The 20620-nt window shown below is 38.0% G+C and overlaps 1 protein-coding gene across 2 annotated transcripts; it reads left to right on the top strand.

Moving 5' to 3' along the window:
- Window positions 1-262: 262 nt before the first annotated feature.
- On the top strand, window positions 263-20193 carry lpin2 (lipin 2). 2 transcript variants are annotated; one of them, XM_084120923.1, is made up of 20 exons: window positions 263-724; window positions 7695-7895; window positions 9954-10049; window positions 10191-10498; window positions 10579-10686; window positions 10845-10971; window positions 11331-11679; window positions 11978-12077; window positions 12204-12391; window positions 12578-12671; window positions 12775-12844; window positions 12953-13045; window positions 13608-13693; window positions 14697-14847; window positions 15550-15698; window positions 16665-16751; window positions 16874-17026; window positions 17339-17453; window positions 17781-17884; window positions 18074-20193. In XM_084120923.1, the coding sequence occupies exons 2-20, from the start codon at window positions 7704-7706 to the stop codon at window positions 18219-18221; spliced, it is 2718 nt and encodes a 905-aa protein (XP_083977049.1). In that variant the 5' UTR covers window positions 263-724; window positions 7695-7703; the 3' UTR covers window positions 18222-20193. The 2 variants fall into 2 exon arrangements, with proteins under 2 accessions (XP_083977049.1, XP_083977048.1); XM_084120922.1 differs by lacking the exon at window positions 263-724 and adding an exon at window positions 3520-3793.
- Window positions 20194-20620: the final 427 nt, after the last annotated feature.

Here is a 20620-nt window from a genome sequence, read left to right as displayed (position 1 = left end):
GTTGGCACTGTTGCAAGGTAGTTTAATCTGTTGCTTTTCAGATATCACTGGCACAGCTATTGTTAAGAAGCTTTTGTTGTTTTGTGCTCATTTCATATGACAAAGATCTTAATCATAAAACCAATAGTCAGTGCTATGCAGTATTTAATAAAATAAGCCCGTTACAATGCAAAAAATGTGTTTGACTAGAAAACCTGCCCAACCTGGAGTGCCCTGGAACTGCCCTAAACATTTGCTTCAAGTGCATGAATATGAACACGTCAGTCAGGATTCGTAAATTAAACCGGTTGTTTGCTTTATAGTAACTGAACAAAATAATCACAAACAAACTCACAAAAGTAAAAGGAAGTGGTTGTGGACGTGATGGTTATCTCGTGAGTTCGAAACTGCTCACGGGGGAATTCTGCTTTGGCGGGTCACGTGACAGGCCTGTTTCTGAAGTGGCTGCGTCGCGTCACGTCACGGCCACCCGCCGCCGCTGTGTGAGCCGCTGCATGACCGGTTCGCGGTGGTCGTACCATTGATGTGACCCGATGAAAAACTGACCACTGTTATGATACACGAGGAAAACAGGAGAGATCCGTTCGGCGCTGAGAGGTGTAAATATTCGGTGCCGTCAGCCGTGCTCGTTCAGAAATGAATGAATAACGTCGGCGCGAGAGAGCAGCGGACAAGCAGACGGCGACATAACGTCCAATTTCGAAACAACAACAGCAACTGAAAGGTAAACATTACACGAGACATTTCTGAGTTAACCATTTTGGTCAAATATACCATATAAACGTATATAACATGTATTTTAATGACATAAACATGTTGTAATGTGACTGTATAACGTTAGAGATGTAAATGTCAGTTTAGCTGGTTCGGCTAGTCGAGCTAACCAGAATGCTGATGCTGTGACAGAAACATTCTCTGTAACCGAATATCTCGTTAAAACCAAACAAGACATGTATTTATTTTATTTATGTTATATATTTATTTATTCATTATTTATTTAGAATTGGTTATGGCTACATTTTGAGATAAAATGTCACTTATATGCTGAGTTGTATGCAAAATACGACAATTTCACTGAACAACAGCATTATGTCATTGCATTGGCCAACTGGAATTTTGCACACTGAGCATTAAGTGTGTAAGTGAACGCGATTTTTAGACTTCTCAATAAGAACGATTACAAAACTGTTGCTGTAATAACTGCTACAAACAATGAGGGCTGTTAAGCAATGACAGGCTCATACTTCAGTATTAGGGCTGATAAAAACAGCTGAACAGGCAAACTTGCCTGAACTTGTTTACAACTGCGAGCAAAAGCACTTTTGATTTTAACTAGGCCTAAGTATTATTGAGACTTTAAATGCACGACACCATGTTAACTTTTCTCTGCATCCATATTAGGTTACCCTTCATAGCGTAGAGAGTTATGTAGTATAATATAACCATCGACAATATTTTAGTATGACTTTGCTGTTCTCATATATGCTTGATACCAAGTCATGTTGTTTACTACTGAATGTCAAAGAATTGAAAATGAAACCTTAAACCTCAAGGGTGTGTAAACATTTGAGGAACTGAATTGTATAATCAAATTGGCTTTATAACTCTTTTACAGCAAGAAAGAATACACAAGACAGTATATTTCAGCTGACTTGATTGCCCTTTGTAACTGAACTTGAACCGGATCACCTTTTTTATGTTATGCAAGTGAATATTTTTCGACTTCATGCCGGGCCCCACATCTCATGACACAGCAAAGCACTAAACGTGAAGCAAAGCAGGTGGTTGAACTTAAAAGTTAGGTGCCATTTAGTAAATGCTCCATCCAGAATGACTCTTACTACAGAATTTGACCATTAAAAACCAGTAGAATGGGCTAAAGTGTGCTGCTCAAAGTCACTGAGCAAAAGTGATTTTGTTAAATTACTTTTTTTAACTGTTTTTCCCTGGTCTTAACTTGCAACCTTTGTGTCAGCAGCACAGCACAGTAATAATTTTGATATCCCCACCCAATAGCCATAAGTTCTTGCAAGTTTTTGTTTGCTTGTTTATTATGGAGATCACTTTGATTCATAATAACAGAGAGTCTAGCTAAAGAATAACTGTAATTGTGTTTTTGTGTACAGCCAGATATGACTGTGCAATAGCACTGTATCATTAAAGGTCAGCAGCCTTTGCTTACTTGGTCTGTCATGGCAAATAACAGACATTGCGTACTACACCTGATATTTTTCTAATGAGCAGCAGGACTGATAACATGTACCTAACAAATACACGTGCCCTCTGTAATTAGAGGCGTTCCTGGAGACCACAGGTACACAGACCAATTTGCATCCAGTCGAGGTATTGTTTGTCAGTTAAACAGAGCAGGTGAACATACAAACCTTTGGACGTCTTAGGTTAGAGTGCTTTATTTGACTAAATTGTAAATCAATAGAGACTATTCAGGATGTAAGATATATTTGCATCACACTGGCTATTGGTCGATTATTGGTTTTTAGATTTAATTACTTGTTTACTCTGCTGAAATCTTACTATAATATGTGTAATAAACTTTTTTTTTTAATTAAAGAAATTGTTCATGTATCCATGTTTTTGCATTTCACATGGATGTGTAGTGTAAGACTATATAGCTAGATTATTCTTTATTTTTCTTAATATGAATTATTCTTCATGCCTTTTAGTTTTGATGCAGTATTGTAAATCTTGTTTATTACATTCTGTGTTAATCTTAAGGCTACAAATAGTTATTATTTTCAACATAATCATTTATACCTAAGATTGTATGTTTACCCAACTCAATTTCAGACTACACTTGCAGAAGCCCGTTTATTTTATTTTATACCTAGAACTATTATCTAACCAGAGATTTTTAAAGACTAAATAGCACCCAGAGGTCTCTTTTCTCTTAATAATGACTTTATTTTAATTAGATCTCAAAATTAAGTTATCTATCTTTACTGTACATTTGTTGTGATGAATAAGTTTGGTCGTAGCATATAAAACAATGGATTTAATTTTAATTTTGTTTGTTTATTTACTTTTGACAAAATTTATATATTTATAATATTAATTAATTGTTAGCCGTAACATGAAAAGTATCGATCTGAATTTTAATATCAGTGCAGTCCTAGTATAGACTGAGATCAGGAATGAGATCAGTTTCATTATCGTGTCTCTGTGAGGTCCCATGCCGCTATAGAAGATATTCTGAGTTGAATCATTAACTAACGTAAGTCGAATGTTTGTCAGAATCAGCATGGAGGACGCTTTCCTCATGTGATTTCACAGACGGGTGCAATACAACTACTGTTTTCCTCCAGCTCCCTTTTTCAAGGCCCTTATCAGTGGTCAGCCCCTCCGGCCCCCTCGCCGGAAACAAGTCTTATCTGTTGCAGAACTGCTGACCCCTTACTCTTACCTCATTGGCTAGAGAGAGTAGGTTCTTGTACCTAATTGGTTGATTTCTCAGGCCTTCTCTAATATGACGTGATTTGACGAAACTAAAATACAGCTTCTGTTATTCAAGTGTATGGACTGTCAGAAAGGTTACGGTAGTTTATGTTTATGAGCAGATCCTAGAAGTTCAGTCATTCAAACCAGGTTGGTGGGCCACCTGACATAGTGTTTAGGGTGACAGAGGTAAATGGATTCTTTGTAAGGGAGGAAACTCTTGAGGTAAACGGTGATGAAAAGATTCCATCCTAGGGCAAAACCAGAACTCTCTGGCAGCTGCACTGAGGACAACAGTGAGCAAGATGAGTCCTCCTCATCCCTTAGGGCATCATCATGGGTGAGTGAGAAATGCAAATTAGACAGATCATTGATAACTGGCTGGGTGTGGAGTAAAGACTTCAGCTAAGCTTTAATTATCTGATCAGCAATTATCACCAAAAATGACTGCACATTGAGTGCATTTATGTGCGCATTTATCATGCACTGATTATGCCTAATGACATGACAGTGTTTTAGGTCACGTAATTGCCCTAAAACTTGTTTGTTTTTTTATCAGGTGAAGTAAACAGTTTATGAAAAAACAGATTGACACACCTATTTTCAAATCTTTTGTAATAAGTGGAGTTTTTGTTTTCCAGCTAATTTTTATTTAGTCTAAGATTTATGTTTGTTTTTTAGCGTAATGCTATTTGTCAGTGACTGGGGATTGCATCCGAATGGATTTTACAGATTTTGACAATACAATTATTGAATGAAATGAATTGTGTTGTGTTAGTCTTTCAGCCTTTTATTTGCTTACATTCTAAAACATTCACAGCCTTCAAAAACTTCTGGGCTTACATTAGGAGCTTATGTTTAGGATATGAAATTATTCAAAACGTATAGTTATAAAAAAAGATTGGTATTACATAATGATCTTTTTTTATAGTTGTTTGAACTATGTCCAGTTCAGTTTCATATGGTGTGTTGGAGCAATTAAAAGTTTTAAGTGTTTTGCACTTAACTTTTCACAGTAAGTTAAAGACTCAACTTGACCATCATATGTTGTCATATGTTTCACATCACATATTTAGATAAGTGGAGATAGCTGATATAAGTGTCACAGCTAAGATCCATGCAGTCCTCTATTAAGCCCAGTGTCCTCTATTACCCTGCAAATACATTGTGAGACTGGGGTCAGCAGAATCAACATTTTTTGTCAATCAGTGTCCCTTACCATTCAAATATTTGGCGTCAATAAGATTTTTGTTTTTAAAGATATTAATACTTTTATTCAGCAAGGATGCATTATATTAATTAAAAGTGACAGTAAATACATTTACAATTCTACAAAATAAATATATTTTAAATAAATTATACTTTCTATTCATTAGAATGATGAAAACGTGACGATTTCCACAAAAATATTAAGCAGCACAACTGTTTACATTGATAATAGGAAATATTTCTTGAGCACCAGCATTTTTTAAATGTTTTTTCAAGGATTATGTGACACTGAAGGCTGGAGTAATGCCTGCTAAAATTCAGCTTTTCCATCACAGGAATAAATTAAAATTTAAAATGTATTAAAATAGTTATTTTAAATTGTAATAAAAATTTAAAATATTATATATATATATATATATATATATATATATATATATATATATATATATATATATATATATTATATATTTTATTGTGTTTTTGATCAAATGTTGTTATTGGTATAGATTAGGGTGAGTATAAGAGACATAAAAACATCTTACCAACCCCAAACGTTTGAACAGTTAAATTAATTAAATGTCTATTTAGTACAATTTTTTTTCTGCCCCGTATGGCCAATTTTACCTCTACACAACACATAAGGTACTGTTTTGAGCATACTCTGAAATATTAGAGTCTGCCATTTGAAAGCATACTCTGTGTTAGGGCTGGGCGATAAAACGATAACGATAATTATCGCGATATAATTTTTCTCGATAAAACAATATCAAGAGTTCGATAATGTTTATGCGCCAAAAGCGGAACGAAACTCATTTGAACCGCGCGCCACACGGACCATTTATCCGCTCGGCTCAAAGTCCAAACGGCAGCGCAGCGCGAGCTCACTAGAGCAGATGCGTTTACTCTGATCGGTCTCGTCACGAGATCCAGTGAGAAGCGCTTGAATTCAGCGAAGAACACAATGTCTCAGTGATTTAAACCAGTTTAAAGTCAGATGAAACAGCGCTGTCAAACAGGAGAAACACTGTGCGCAACGATACAGTCAGAAGACTTTTCCGTCTACAAATTCCCATAATTTACCATGGACGTTTACTGTAACGTTATCCAAGTAATATTAACTGCACCATGAAATGTGGGATATACATATTGAATTGTATTATATTATTAATGTAGACATTGTATTAAAGGACTAATGGAATATAATTACAGTATTTAGTAATGTATTTAGGCTACTGTTTTTCATACAAATACCATAAAAAACAATAAAGTTAAATTTTTTCCATGATAGTGAGGTGCTGTAGGCTATGCCTGGTTTTATCTGTGGTTATCATGATCTAAATGCATGATACTGGATGACCAATGGTTAATTTTAATAAAGCTCAAACAGTCAGAATATTATATTTTACCAAATAAAAATGAGGTTGAGGTTTTTTTTAAACAGATGTTACTGTTTTTATTAATGAACATAAATTTAACATAGTAAATCTGCATCCTAACTCAAGCTAATACTACTGTCAACTCACTGTCAAATATGCGTTACGTGACAAAATATGTAATATTAATATTGCAGCCTGCACTGCAAACTGTGCTGAATATACGTCACATATATATCACAAACCTGTTTCAAGACTTAAAACAATATCCCCCATTAGCACATGCAGGAAACTAAGAAATTATTTTTTCTATTAAGATATTTATTTTGTTAAGGAAAAATGACAAATTTTGTCATTTGTCACAAACTCAGATTTGTGAAATGTTCACCTGTTTGGCAAGTGTTTGTCATGATATGTTCTGACAATAAAGAGTAGTTTAAAACCACAATTAACACTCTGTTTCTACAACTTTCACTTAGGAGCAAAAACCTGCCTTTAAACTTGAAAGAAATAAAGATTTGGCATTTATCATGATAATTATCGATATCGACTGATATAAAATAATTATCGTGATAATATTTTTTGGCCTTATTGCCCAGCCCTACTCTATGTACTGACATTTTTTAACAGTAATTTGCAGCATGTTATACATTTTACTTTAAGTGCACTTCCTGTTAGGCCAAGTGTTATTTACTCTTATGCTGTGCACAGCTTTTTGCACATCCCTTTTCTTTCTCTCAATAAAGGCAACTGCATGTGTGCAGAAACGTGCTTTATATGGTTTATGTTAATAGTGACTGTTGTGCCAAAGAGAAAGTAGGTTAGCCATGGGTGCAAAGTCTGTTAAGACCTTTCTGGCTGCCCCTATGGTTAGAAAGAATGCTCTACTTTTGTTATTTGCCTTTCACCAACCCCCCAGGCATTTATACAAGCTGTGATAGTATCTTGTGATTCCTTGATCTGATGTAGAAAAAAAAGAAGAAACCTATTTTCACATCATTAGACCTCATAACAACTAAAATTAGCCATGTTGTTAAATCAGAATTACTCATCGTCATTATCATAATAATACATTCCAGAAATAGTGTTTCTGTGAACTTCACTAACACAATCTACTGGGAATTAATTTAGCATGTCGCCTCGTACCCTTGGCATTAACCTTAAATTTAGACATGATTTTTTTTAAATAATTTAAAATAGTTTTATTTACAATTAAATCATTGTCATAGATAAACATGCTAGTCATACTTTTATACTCGTTAAACAGGTACTGGAAGTATGCCAGCAGCAATTCAACGGAAATGTACATTGATATTTACATTCAAAGTATGTCAGAAAAACAAAATTTTCTTTGCTCATCCTGTGTCCTTATGACACAGTTGTTTGTGATAAGTTTGTTCTCTACGTTCACCTTTTTGACCGTGGTGTTGAAACACATTCAGACGAGCACTCATGAAACAGCATTAAGCCGTCTGCGGGTCTGCTGATAAGAGTTTTAAAAAGGCAGACAGCCAAAGAGAAATGAGACTTTCACTTTCAACATGAGTAAAGGGGTGATTTTGCGACATTTGTCATGTACAAATACAGTATTGGAAAAAGAAAGCAGCGTTTGTTGTTTTATGGTTAAATGTGTTTTGCTTTCTGTTCCTCTTTTTTTAGGCGGGCACCATGAATTATGTGGGGCAGTTGGCAGGTCAGGTGCTGGTGACCATGAAGGAGCTGTATAAGGGCATTAACCAGGCCACGCTCTCAGGCTGCATCGATGTAGTGGTGGTCCGCCAGAAGGACGGCACCTACCAGTGCTCCCCTTTCCATGTGCGCTTCGGCAAACTGGGTGTGCTGCGCTCCAAAGAGAAAGTGGTGAGTACTGCAGTGCAAGTCGGATGTTTTAAAAAATAAATTAAATAATTGTGGGCTCATCAAACAAGTCCAAAGCATATAGTTTTTTCTCAAGCAACTGAGTTTCTGGAAACTTTACATAACAAAGAAAAAAGAAAAATCCACAGACAAGTCAATATTAGCTTTTCTGCTTTCCAGCCTGGAATCTATTATGATAGTATTACTCACTATTGTCTTGCACTAAAATGGCTGAATTTTAGAGCAAACACACGTACAATCAATGAAGTTCAGCTTTAATCTGACAGAAGTCTTCATGATTCTGATATCTTCAGATATGCCTTCATCTGTGCCTGTCTGTGATGGCTCATTTGAAAATACTGTACCAGCTCTATAAACATGTTTCTGTGCTGGCATGTTCGTGAGAAGATTCCTGCAGAGAGTACTGCATATTAACAGACAGTTTTCCATGTGTTATAGGCTCTGTGAGCGTTAACAGAACAGGCTAAATCAGTGCTTGAATGGAAAGACAGGAAAATCTGGATTTATTTATTGTCTTGTGAGAGCGGAAGCAGTGTGTACAATTGTTCTCATTTAAACAGTGAAATGATGTAGTTGTTGAGGAAATGGACTGTAGACTTAATCAGTCTGTGCATTCTATTCTAAGTGTTTATCTTCAGCAGTAAATAACAAGATTGTAGGCAATAAATAACATTTGAAAGCATTCTGGTCATATTAAAGCCATTCTGATGTTTTCAATAATCTATAGTACACAGGCAGAATGTGTTAGTGTTTAGCATAAAACATTTAACAGTGTGCATGAGCAACAGCAGTAGATGGGGGATGGAACATTTCTCACTATCTACAGGATGTGTGAAGAGGTTTAGAAAGAAGTGGTCGCTATGGCAACAGGTTTCTATGACTAAAAAGAGATAGGAAATGGAAGCAGAGGTGTAAGAGTTTTGTCAAGGTTGCCTCTGTGATTGGAGAGATTCACTTCCTTTGAAAGGTATTTCAAGCTCAGTTTTGCCATTTTTAATCCCAGTTTCTCACTGGAGTTTCTGGCAGAGACTGTGGTGTAATGCATTCGCCCACAGTGCAGATAAAAGACAGCTGACCTCTCTCTCTTACCACCATTATGAAATAGATCTGTGTTGTTTAACTAAATAAATGATATTGCTGATACAAAACAGTAAATTAAGAGTCACAGCCGTCCCTCTCTTCTCACTATGCTGTGAAATTAAATCCAGATTTTGTTGTCCATAAGCACACAAGTAAGAGAGCTCTCTGGTCGAGATTTACTCAGGGTCATAATTTATACTGACATTAATATTTTGCCCCATTACTCTGCACCCAACAGGGTTGCTGGGTACATAAATCACCCAGCAACTGTGATACTGAGGCTCAGATGCCTAAAAATAGACAAAACAAGTTGGTATGAGAGGAGCCCGAAGAAACAATTTTGAGAAAACAGAAAAAAAACAGGACACAGGGGAATAAATTGTATTTCCTTGGAGGTCTGTCTGAAGGATAATGTTTCTCTGGATGTCATCTGAGACTCAAACAGCTCGATGTCAGGCTGCCGTTGTGCTGGGTCGCAGTATCAGGTGTGTGATGTGATCATCTTTGCAGGTCATCTGGCTCAGAGCAGCACATATTCACTAATTGTGTTTGGTGACTACTGGCAAAATCCTCCTCCATGGGTAGTGTGTCTCCTGTGAGCAAACGATTAAAACTGCATGGGTGGACAAGAGAGGAAACCTTCTGTTTGTCCAAGTTTGGATGTGCACTTGTGGGAGAGTGAAAAGTCATGAGTTGAGAAAGGAATCACAGTGTAAATGTCAATGGATATTGGCTTTTTAAGGTCATCTAAAACACATGCCGTACATAGATATTTTTTTTAATGAAAATATAAATGAACATTTCAAAGGTCAGACATCTGATTTAGAATCAAAGTGTCAGACAATTAGAAAAGCACAGGTCTTAAGTTATAAGTTGTAACTTATTGAAAGTTTGAGGCTACATCTTTTGATGGCTTCTATATTAAGGCTGTTTTAAAAGAATCCTCTGCACTTCCTTCAGATTGACATAGAGATCAACGGGGAGCCGGTGGATCTTCACATGAAGCTGGGAGATAATGGAGAAGCCTTCTTTGTGCAGGAAACTGAGGAGCAGAATGTAAGTCCCCTAGTTCACAGGTGCTGTCTCTCATACTAATCACTGCACCAAACATCTTCATATGTTAGTATGAAAATGGAATTTTGTTTTGAAAAACATTTGCATTGCAAAGACTGCTTATCTGCCATTCTTTTTTTCTAGGAGATTGTACCAGCTCACCTGGCCACTTCCCCCATCCCCACTGAGAGTCACCTGTTTTGGATCGGAAGCGATCACAGGCCAAGTCAGAACCTGGATGACGATCCACTGGACCCCGAGGACCCTCCTGATCCCCCTGTTGCCAGCACAGGGGGAGCCAAGAAGAAGAAGAAACGGAGGAAGAAGCATAAAGGCGACCCACGGCGAGAGGAGCTGACCCCACCTACCGTCATCAGCTCTACTACCCCTTCAACAGAAGACATATTTGAGATGGAACTGAGTTCTGATGAGGATGCTGCTTCCAACACCAGGTAACCAAATCACAGATGCACCAGACCTACTGATATCTGATGTTGTGGACATCTGTGATTAAAGGAAATCTTTCTTTCAGATCATCTTCAATCAATACAGTTCGAGAAGTTGAACCCAGGATACCAACAGTCCGTCATTCTTTAGACAACTACCCTTACTCTGACGGAGACTGGTCTCCATCAAACAGGTTTGTTATATTGCCACACCTCAAAATATGTTGATCCTTGTAACATTGGAGGACTGGTTTTAGACTTTAGACTTTTTTCCTTTTTTTTTTTACTTTCACTTTCCCTTTTGCTTTTACCAGTTTATGTGAGTTACTGTTTGTTATTATATTTTGAGCAGTCATGCCATGTCAGAGGCCTTTTCTCCCAAGAGTGACTCTGAACTGGTCGTTCGGCCCTCAGAGAGCCTGCTCAAAATGGAGTCACACATGCAGTGGACATGGGGAGAGTTTCCAGAATCTACCAGGGTAAATTAAATGTCTCAAACTTCTTTTCTTTGAAATTCATGTTGTTTAAATTTATATCATTCACATGAAAAGTACTCCAGATTTCCATAGAATCTGAATGGCTATCCTTCATAATGTTCTAGATGTGTTTGTTTGTTTAATAAATAACAAATTTGATCATATTTAAATCCATTCTGCTGGAAAATCCATCCCCCAATTTTTAAAGAAAATCATTTTTTAAAAATCTGCAAATTCTGCCTAGGCAAAGTAATAAGTGAATATAGAATTTAAAAAATCATACTTTTTTATGCTATGATTTTGAGTTAACAGGTCATGAATAAATCTCTGCTCATCGCCACTTTCAAAAATGTGATTCCCAGGTTTCTAAGAAAGAGAAGATGGAGATTCCGAAGACTGTGACCATAACGCCTTCAGAGAACACTCACTTCAGAGTCATCCTCAGCTCAGAGGCCATGGAGACGGATGAAAGAGAACGGGCCTTAGGGGCTCCTGGCTGTACCATAGTCAAGCCTGAACCCCGCACCCCTATGACCCCCAAAACTCCCACGGAGTTGGAATTGGAGACGGTACCTAGTGGAATGTTGACCTCCACTCCTTCATCCATCCTCCCTGCTGCTCCCACTGCTCCCATTGCTGCCTCTGCTGCTCATGTAGGTGCAGACATGGGAGATGTTGGCCCCAAGACTGACTCACCCTCCAAGAAGAAAGGTCGGCCTATTAAGCACCACTCCCTTTCATACTTTCAAGGAAATTCTGCCCATAAACTGATTTTGCCAGTGACTGTTATCTTTATTTGATAGTGAAAGTGTGGGAGTAGATAAAGTTTAAATAAAGTTGTGGCTGATTCATGTTTAACAAGCCTAATTCAATGTGTTCTTGAAATAAAAATTGTGTACCTAAATCAATCTAATGTAGTTCTATCAAGATAATACCTCCTCAGTTCAGAGGGCTTGTTTTAGCACTTTACTGATTTAAACCTAAAATGCTGACTGCAATTTTTGTTCAGGCGTCCCAAAAAGAAGTCAGCACCAGGGCCCAGAGGACATCTACCTGGACGACCTTAATGTTCTGGAGCCTGATGTTGCTGCTCGTTACTTTCCTAAGAGGTAGAAAGCGAATCACACATCTGACCTACAGTATATTGCTTTTAAGATTAGATTACGGTACTTGGAGCAGTTCATAACAAGTTTATCAGGTGTCATGTGACCTTGATGTGTTATGTGTATTCACAGTGATTCAGACTCCGGCTCCAAGCACTGGATGGATTCTGGGATGCACTCAGGCTCTCAGTCCCCACAGTCTGTGGGCAGTGCTGCGGCCGACAGTGGCACTGAGTGTCTGTCTGACTCTGCCAGTGACCTGCCTGATGTCACTCTGTCTCTGTGTGGAGGACTCAGTGAGAACGGAGAGATTTCGAAAGGTATCTGAATCTTTCTGGTGTGTTCATTCATGGTGCGGAAATCACAGCTGTAGCTGTGGAAACAGTGGATATGGTTAATTCTGTTCATTATAATAATTAATGCATTTAGCACGTGTTTTTATTCAAAGAGATTTGCAAATGAAAATAATTCAAGTGATTTAAATGTCTCTTTCTGCTTGTTTCTAGAAAAATTCATGGAGCATATCATCACATACCATGAATTTGCAGAGAATCCAGCTATCATAGACAATCCAAATTTAGTTGTTAAAATGGGAAACAGGTTGGTTTGGATTTAAATAAAAGAAAAATATATTATAAATATATTTGTATAATGCTCACATTAGTAAGTAAATTGCCTTTTTTGTTCTTTGTTTTTTTTTTAGGTATTACAATTGGACATTGGCTGCCCCTTTGATCTTAAGTTTGCAAGCATTTCAGAAGAATTTACCTAAGGTATTTTGTTCTCCCTAATAGTATATTTTTACTTCAGAAACCCTTCAAAAGTGCTGTGACGTACTCTCAAATAGTAGATCAAATAGCTGTTGTCAATTATATGTTCAGGCTACAGAGGAAGCTTGGGTGAAAGAGAGGATGCCAAAGAAATCGGGCCGTTGGTGGTTCTGGAGAAAGAGAGCAGACAGCACTATTAAACAGGTAAGACCAGAGCGTTGTGACCTTTAGATATGTATACCATTTAAACATAAAGTTTTTTATGAAGTTATAATCAGGGAGTAGGAACAAAACCTTTAAGCAGTTATTGTTCTTTAATCCCACTGCATTCCAGCACTAGTCTTTAGACTTCTGTCAGCAGATCTGATTACACAAGCATCAACATTCACCTAATTGCCTTATCAAAAGGACAAGCGCACGTCTTTGTTGTAAAGAAGATGAATTGTGCTGCCTCTGAGATCTTCTCTCTAGAGCTTCTGCTGTCATTCAGGCCTCATACATCAAGCTCCTTCGCTGCCCTCATCTGGCACTTCTGTAATTAGCACCACTTTGCGGTGTGGAATTTTACAGCCTAGAATTAGGCCAGGCAGCTCATCAGACTATTAGTAATAACCTGGAGGCATGAGGATGAAATGGTCATGTAGTCAGTCACAACATGTCACAACAAAAGCAAATGGTGACATGTTTACACAGATTTGTTATTGCAGTTTTTAAATGTGTGGCAGTGTGATTTGATGTACTAATGCTTTTTTGTCTTGTTATACAGTCAGAAAGCACTGGAAAGCTGGAAATGAAGCAGTCCCAAATGGAGGATGGCAGCTCCTCTTTGTCAATGGAAAGTCATGCCCGCAAGTGAGTCAGAATATGGAATATGTGCAGATAATAATGAAACTGGTTGTTGTCCCTGAATATAGCCAAAGGTTATAGACTAGCTATGTTAACTGGCTTAGTTGTACAAAAACAAGTAAAAGATAAAAGTATCAGTTTTATCCTTGACCCTTCATCTGATTGATTGTTGACTAGTTTTTCCCCCCTTAAAGGGTTAGTTCACCCAAAAATGAAAATTCTGTCAGTAATTACTCACCCTCATGTTGTTCCAACCCCGTAAGACTTTCGCTCATCTTCAGAACACAAATTAAGATATTTTTGATGAAATCTGAGAGCTGGCTCACTTCTTTATAGGCTGCAAGATAATTGATATCTGCCAGCCCAGAAAAGTTAGTAAAGACATCGTTAAAATAGTCCAAGTGACTACAGTGGCTCAACCTTAAGTTTATCAAGCGACGAGAACATTTTTTGTGCGCAAAAAAAACAAAAATAACGCTTTAATAGCCTACGTTCTGACGTACAACCCAGAAGCGCTGTGCTGTTACGTGAACTCACCCAGAGGCCCACACAGAAGAAAATGAATAGTTGAATGAAGTCATTATTTTTGTTTGTTTTTCGCACAAAAAGTATTCTCGTCGTTTGATAAACTTAAGGTTGAGCCACTGTAGTCACTTGGACTATTTTAACAATGTCTTTACTAATTTTTCTGGGCTGGCAGATATCAATTACCTAGCAGCCTATGAAGGATTTCATCAAATTTCCTCTCAGATTTCATCAAAAATATCTTGATTTGTGTTTCCGAAGATGAACGAAAGTCTTACGGGGTTGGAACAACATGAGGGTGAGTAATTACTGACAGAATTTTAATTTTTGGGTGAACTAACCCTTTAATACACAAGAAGTGAATCAGGACGATCCAGCCTACTTTCTGTTTTGTCTCATTCTCTGTGGTGCCCTTTTAATCTAAATTAGGAATGGATGTAGTTGCAAATTTAGTTCACTGATTCCCTGTTTGCTCTGAGTGCAGAGTGGACACCAGGGACTCATCCAGCGATGAGGAGGGGAAGGAGGTGAGCGCTGCCGCATCATCAATGGAGCGCAAGGTCCATTCTGAACCACACGGCCACACATCCACTCACTCCTACCGCAAGTCCCTGCGCCTCTCCTCCGACCAGATTGTGAGTCTACATTTTTGTTAGAAGAAGGAGACGGAAATATTTAGTTCTGTAGACATACTCTATGCTAAAACAGTCACTTTACACAGTGACTATTATTTACATAAGCATCTTCAACACTTGCTCAAGTGGTTTTGACTGAAATATCCAGAGTTCTGTTGCCTGTAGTGCAACTGCTCTCTGTGAGTCAGTTGATTAAAGCTGCCTCTTAAGCTTCCTTCAGGAATTTATGTAAAAGCTCTGTGACTCATTCTGAAAGGGTAGTGTCATGACGTTGATTTTCACTAGACCGCCCCCTGTTGGCAGCTTGCGAAGCAGTTATGCAATAGAAAATCTACTTCATTAAATAAAGCTTATGTCTTTTCATAAATTTATGAGTTTATAAATTCATGAAGACTTTGTAGTGTAGATGAACTGATTGCATTGCAAAATTAAGTCTCAGGACTCGGGTCAAATTAATTTTAATCTTTAATCTTGTTTCTATTATTCAATTATTAAAGCACGTGTTTATTTATATATTTCGCAGGATTTTCGCAAGTGTGTGGTGCAGAGGATTATGTATCAATTAGTTAATTAATATTAGTTAACTATACAGATAATGTCACAATCCTAAACCCATAATTTGTTGCAATTGTGGTAATACAGATAGAAAAGATGCTATGTGGTGTTAAAGAGATGCATTGATCAGGTGGTATTGATTTACAGGCTAGTTTGAAGCTCAAAGAAGGACCCAACGATGTGACATTCAGCATTACAACACAGTACCAGGGCACGTGCCGCTGTGAAGGCACCATCTACCTTTGGAACTGGGATGACAAAGTTATCATCTCAGATATTGATGGAACCATCACCAAGTATGTATTCCACAGACATGCATCACATTAATGAAGAACATTTGCTGGGTTGTTTGTTGAAAATCCACCTTTGTTCTTCATTTTTATAGTTTACTGTAGTCATGAATGAGGGGAAAGGCTGAGGTGTGCATAAACATTTCCACTAGTTACTGCAGAAGGACTCATTCACTGCCAGGTTTTTTACTGCCAGAACCAAAAGAGGTTTATAGATCAAGGCCGAGCTTGTTTCATCAAAAACAAGTACTCAGGGTATGTGGCAAATAATGAACCGCTAATAATGATCTTGCATCGCAACCCACTCCACTAACGCTTACAATGACGAAGACTATGTGCATTTAACGGACAATGTCTCCCTGAGTTTTTCTGGCTGTTTGATGGAGTTCACAACTCCAGTATTAGTGTGATACCGGTCTGCCATTTTTGGTTTTTAATTACTGCAAAGCCGGCTGTAATATAAACGCATCTATGCAAACGAATGCTCTCCGCCTCCAGACTCGTGCCCTCAGTGGCTGGTGGGTGGCAAACATCAAACAGGCAGATTGACTGCCGCTTATTATTTCTCTGACCTGCTTGCCTGACACATCTCTGTGAGTCTGTGAAGCAGGGCGGCTGACTGTGGGGTGCGCCCAGACCAGGGTTGGACTAGGAGGAGGATGTCACCGTAATGAGCCAATTTAAATCTTGCTCTCTCTTAATGCCACTCAGAAAGAGTCTGAGATAAAACGCTAAAGTGGGGAGAGGATCCTCATTAGTAGATGACACAGAGTTTTGCCCAAGCTGAGAAAAAAATCTCTCTTCTTCGCAAGTCTATTAGTTCTAAGAATAAAAAGAATGTCAGAAGCTATATTTAGGAACCCAGTTGAATGAGACTTGGACTTCCTTCTAAGTAGAACAAATATGCGCCAGAGGATTTTGCTCCTTTTGCTAGTAGATGCCATGTTCACCCATATGTTTATGTGCTTTCAGATCAGATGTGTTCGGGCAGATTTTGCCTCAGTTTGGGAAGGACTGGACGCACCAGGGCATTGCTAAACTCTACCACTCCGTGGCTGAGTAAGTTTGCATTCTTAAACCTCAACCCCATGAAAATGCATTCCTCGAAGACATGTTTTAAAAGGGCTCGACTAAGAGTCTTGAAACACTTGTTTTGATAAAAGGGTGCTTGTGTTTTCCAGGAATGGATATAAATTCCTGTACTGCTCAGCAAGGGCAATTGGCATGGCAGACATGACGCGAGGTTATCTGCAGTGGGTAAACGACGGAGGCATTATCCTGCCCCGTGGACCCCTCATGCTCTCTCCTAGTAGCCTCTTCTCGGCATTTCACAGGTATTATACAAACTTCATAGTTTTTAAGTGATAGGTCAACCACATTTCGTTCCAAACAGGTATGACTTTCTTCTGTGGAACAGAAAAGAAGATATTTTGAGAAATGCCTCAGTCAGTGGTAACCAAAACATTCTTTAAAATATCTTTTAATTGTAAATGAGTAAATGACAGAATTTTCCTTTTTGGGTGAACTATCCCTTTAATAAGCAGAATTAATTCTAATAATAATTAAAAAAAACAATGAAGCAGAATTCATATACAAGTTCCAAGTAGTTGATTTCATTTATTCCAAATGTTTTCTTTGTCTCAAAGGGAGGTGATTGAGAAGAAGCCAGAAATCTTCAAAATCGAATGCCTTACTGACATCAAGAACCTTTTCCTGCTCAACAAACATCCCTTTTATGCTGCATTTGGAAACCGAACGAATGTAAGTTGGACTGCAGTTAACTTTCTTTTCAATGCATGCTGACCTCAGCAGCAGAGTCAAAGGTCCGCATAAAGATTTATGTGTGAGGTTTAGAACTTAGAAGCGCTGTCCCCTCAGGCTACACGCTCATGACCAGCTGCTACAGACCGGTTAGCTGAATAAATTCTAATGTTTGGGTGGAGGAAGACATTGGATGTTTATTCAGGCACGAATGCATAGGTTTCATCATAAAATGTCAGAAACTAGCATAGAAGGATATTTTTGTTTGTGGACTTTGTGGAAAGAACAGCACAGATTGGAGTCTGATCTTCTGACTGTGTATTTCAGGACGTCTTTGCCTACAAGGAGGTTGGAGTGCCACTCTGCAGAATCTTTACGGTTAACCCCAAAGGAGAGCTCATACAAGAGCAAACCAAGGGCAACAAGTCCTCGTAAGTGCGCACATTGATCTGCAGAGTTACATCAAAGTAACTCTGAAGTCAACCTCAGCTGTCAAAGATTATGCTGATGCGAAGGTGGAGAGCTGATTCTTGAACTTTGCTCAAGGTCTTCTTGAGAGTCGAAGGGTGCTTTTGTTTGTTTAGCTGTCTTACACTCTTTCTCTTTCTGTTTGTGTGTAGGTACAGTAGATTGAGCGAGCTGGTGGATCACGTCTTTCCCCTGCTGAGTAAAGAACAAAGTTCAGCTTTCAGTTTCCCAGAATTCAGTACCTTCTGTTTCTGGCGTCAGCCTATTCCTGAGATCCGTCCGGAGGACCTGAATTTATAGACCATGCCTGAAGGCCCATCTATTACATGGTCACGGTCATCCCTGCCATTGGAACCATTAAATGGTATCCTGCAACATCTCACATCTCTAGTTAAAGATAAATAAAGTGGCCACCGTATTCCACCTGGGAAACATGAACTCCACAAAAAAGAGAGGAAACATCAAAACACACCCCAGAGTCACATTAATGGGATGTAGGCAGAACTTCCACAAACTAAAACACCTGGTGCTGCTCCATAACAATATTTCTAATCTCTATCATTTTGATTAGCTGCTATAAGTTAGGCTGCTTCAGATCTGAAGGAATTTATTGCAAATGGGCTAATGTTTACAGTATTAGAAAGACGATCAGTGGCCAATTGGCCCGTGGAATGAATGTGCACTGCACAGCTGTTTGTTTGGGTATGTGTAAGGTTAAAGGTGGCATAAAAATATGCTTACAATTGAAAGTAATGAACAAAGATATTCTTTACAACCACTAATTTGCATTTATAGAGCATAGATTATTTATATACAAAGGCTTTAGTTAGAACTAACTAATTAACATGCACTGCCTCTAAGATGTGGTGACGGTATGACAGTTTGAATATGCATTGCCAGATGGTGTGAAATGAGCTCTGAATCTCGTAGATACTGGAATACAGAATGAGCCGTGCCACGTGAGGACACAGCTCATCATTTACAGTTCAGCAGATTTAGCGCGTTCAGCCTCGTATAGTCGACTGGATTTGTATGAAAAGTACACCGAGGAGTTCATTGTAATTGGGCTTTCTTGTTATTTGCCAACTGTTGACATTTTCATCGTCTGGTTGCTGCAGAACGCCTTACCGATCGCACTTTTTCAGCTGCAACCAAGAGAGGAAAAACATCAGATCGTCTTGCACTTAACTCACGACGGAATTGCAATAACGTTCAAAGCTTTTTAGCAGCCTTTTGTGCACAATGCGAGGATTTTATGTAAACCTCAGCAAGAGATCTGTATTAAGTTATGAAGAGTGTAGTATATATTTGCTTTCAACCTTGAAATAGGCTGCAGCCCGTGAGAGAGTAGTGGTATCAAATGGTCTTTAACATTTTATTTGTATTTTCCACTAACTAAGCCTTTGCATGCTTCATTTGGAATATAAATAGGACAGTTTATGTTTTAAAAATGCTTTGATGCTTTCCGTTGGGGTAGACAGTCTGAAGGGTTGTCACTCAAATCCCTGAGCTGCAGAAACTGAGGGTTTATTATTGGAAAATATTGAAGCTGATGTGCAAGTGAAGGAAAAAAAAAAGTGATCAGATCTTTCTACTTGATCACCATTGACGAATGCTCCCTTTTTTCCACTAGCTGGTCTCTAAGCTTTTGGCCACATATGGGCTTTGGTCAAGTTGCTTTAGAATCTCATAAGGGTAAGTTTTAGAGCACTGTGTGCTGGATGTTAAAATAGATGTACAGAATTAGAGCACAGTAAAATCATTTCTTTATGTGTTTATTTAAGTCAAATCATTGTTTAGGGAAAAATTGGGGCATTTCATGGTTCAGTTGACTTGTGATTTAATATATGTGTGTGTTGCGCTTCTTGTCTGCAGTTATGATGTTTGGAAGTGAAATATGTTTATTGTTAACAAAGGAATCCCATTCTTTCTATGAAAGTAATACCTCTTGTGTGAGATGAACACACTCATCTTGTATGAAACTAAAATTGATGGTAAAAAGAGAAAAAAAATGTTAACAAAAAAAAGCCTCTATTCATTGATGAAAATGCTGTTATAAGTGCTGAATGTGTTTTGTCATTCCTCTTGATCTTTGATGCCTTTTGTTTTACTTGCTTTTATTTCTTGCTGTGTACTCGAATGGGATGGTGTGTTTCATGGTTTAACTCCACAGGTTCACATTGCGTTTGACCAGCATAAATACCTTTAAATGGATAATTGAACTATAAATTTGGACGATGTTTATGAATCTATTAAAGATGTATTTAATACAGCTGTGTTGACTCTTTATAGTGCTAATATAATTTGTCACAATGAATGAATTGGTAATTTGCTCTGCTTAAGAATTTTTATTTTTTCAATATTTTGTTAACCTTTAATTAGTAGAATAGTGTAGATGACACATGAAGTAATAGAGAGGGGAACAGGCAAAGGACCTCAAACTGAGACTCGAACTCGGGTCGCCTGAAGCACAGCTGTGCCATACATCAGAGCGTTGCCTGCAAGGCTGAGTTGATGTCTTCTGGGTGTTTTTAGTGTACATTTTATACTTGGCTCAATAGCCCAGTTTGTGGAGGAAATTAATTTGATTATTTTTACTCATTTTAAAGATTATTTGGATGAAATAATGTAGGCTTCTTCTTGCTAAAGACGACAGATCCGTTTTTAATTTCCCACACCCAAATGTGAATTTTGTCACA

The sequence above is a fragment of the Abramis brama genome, assembly GCF_963993115.1.
Source record: "Abramis brama genome assembly, chromosome: 7".
Taxonomy (NCBI): Eukaryota; Metazoa; Chordata; class Actinopteri; order Cypriniformes; family Leuciscidae; genus Abramis; species Abramis brama.
The sequence above is the reverse complement of the archived record's forward strand: the minus strand, read 5'-3'. Positions and strand labels throughout refer to the sequence as shown.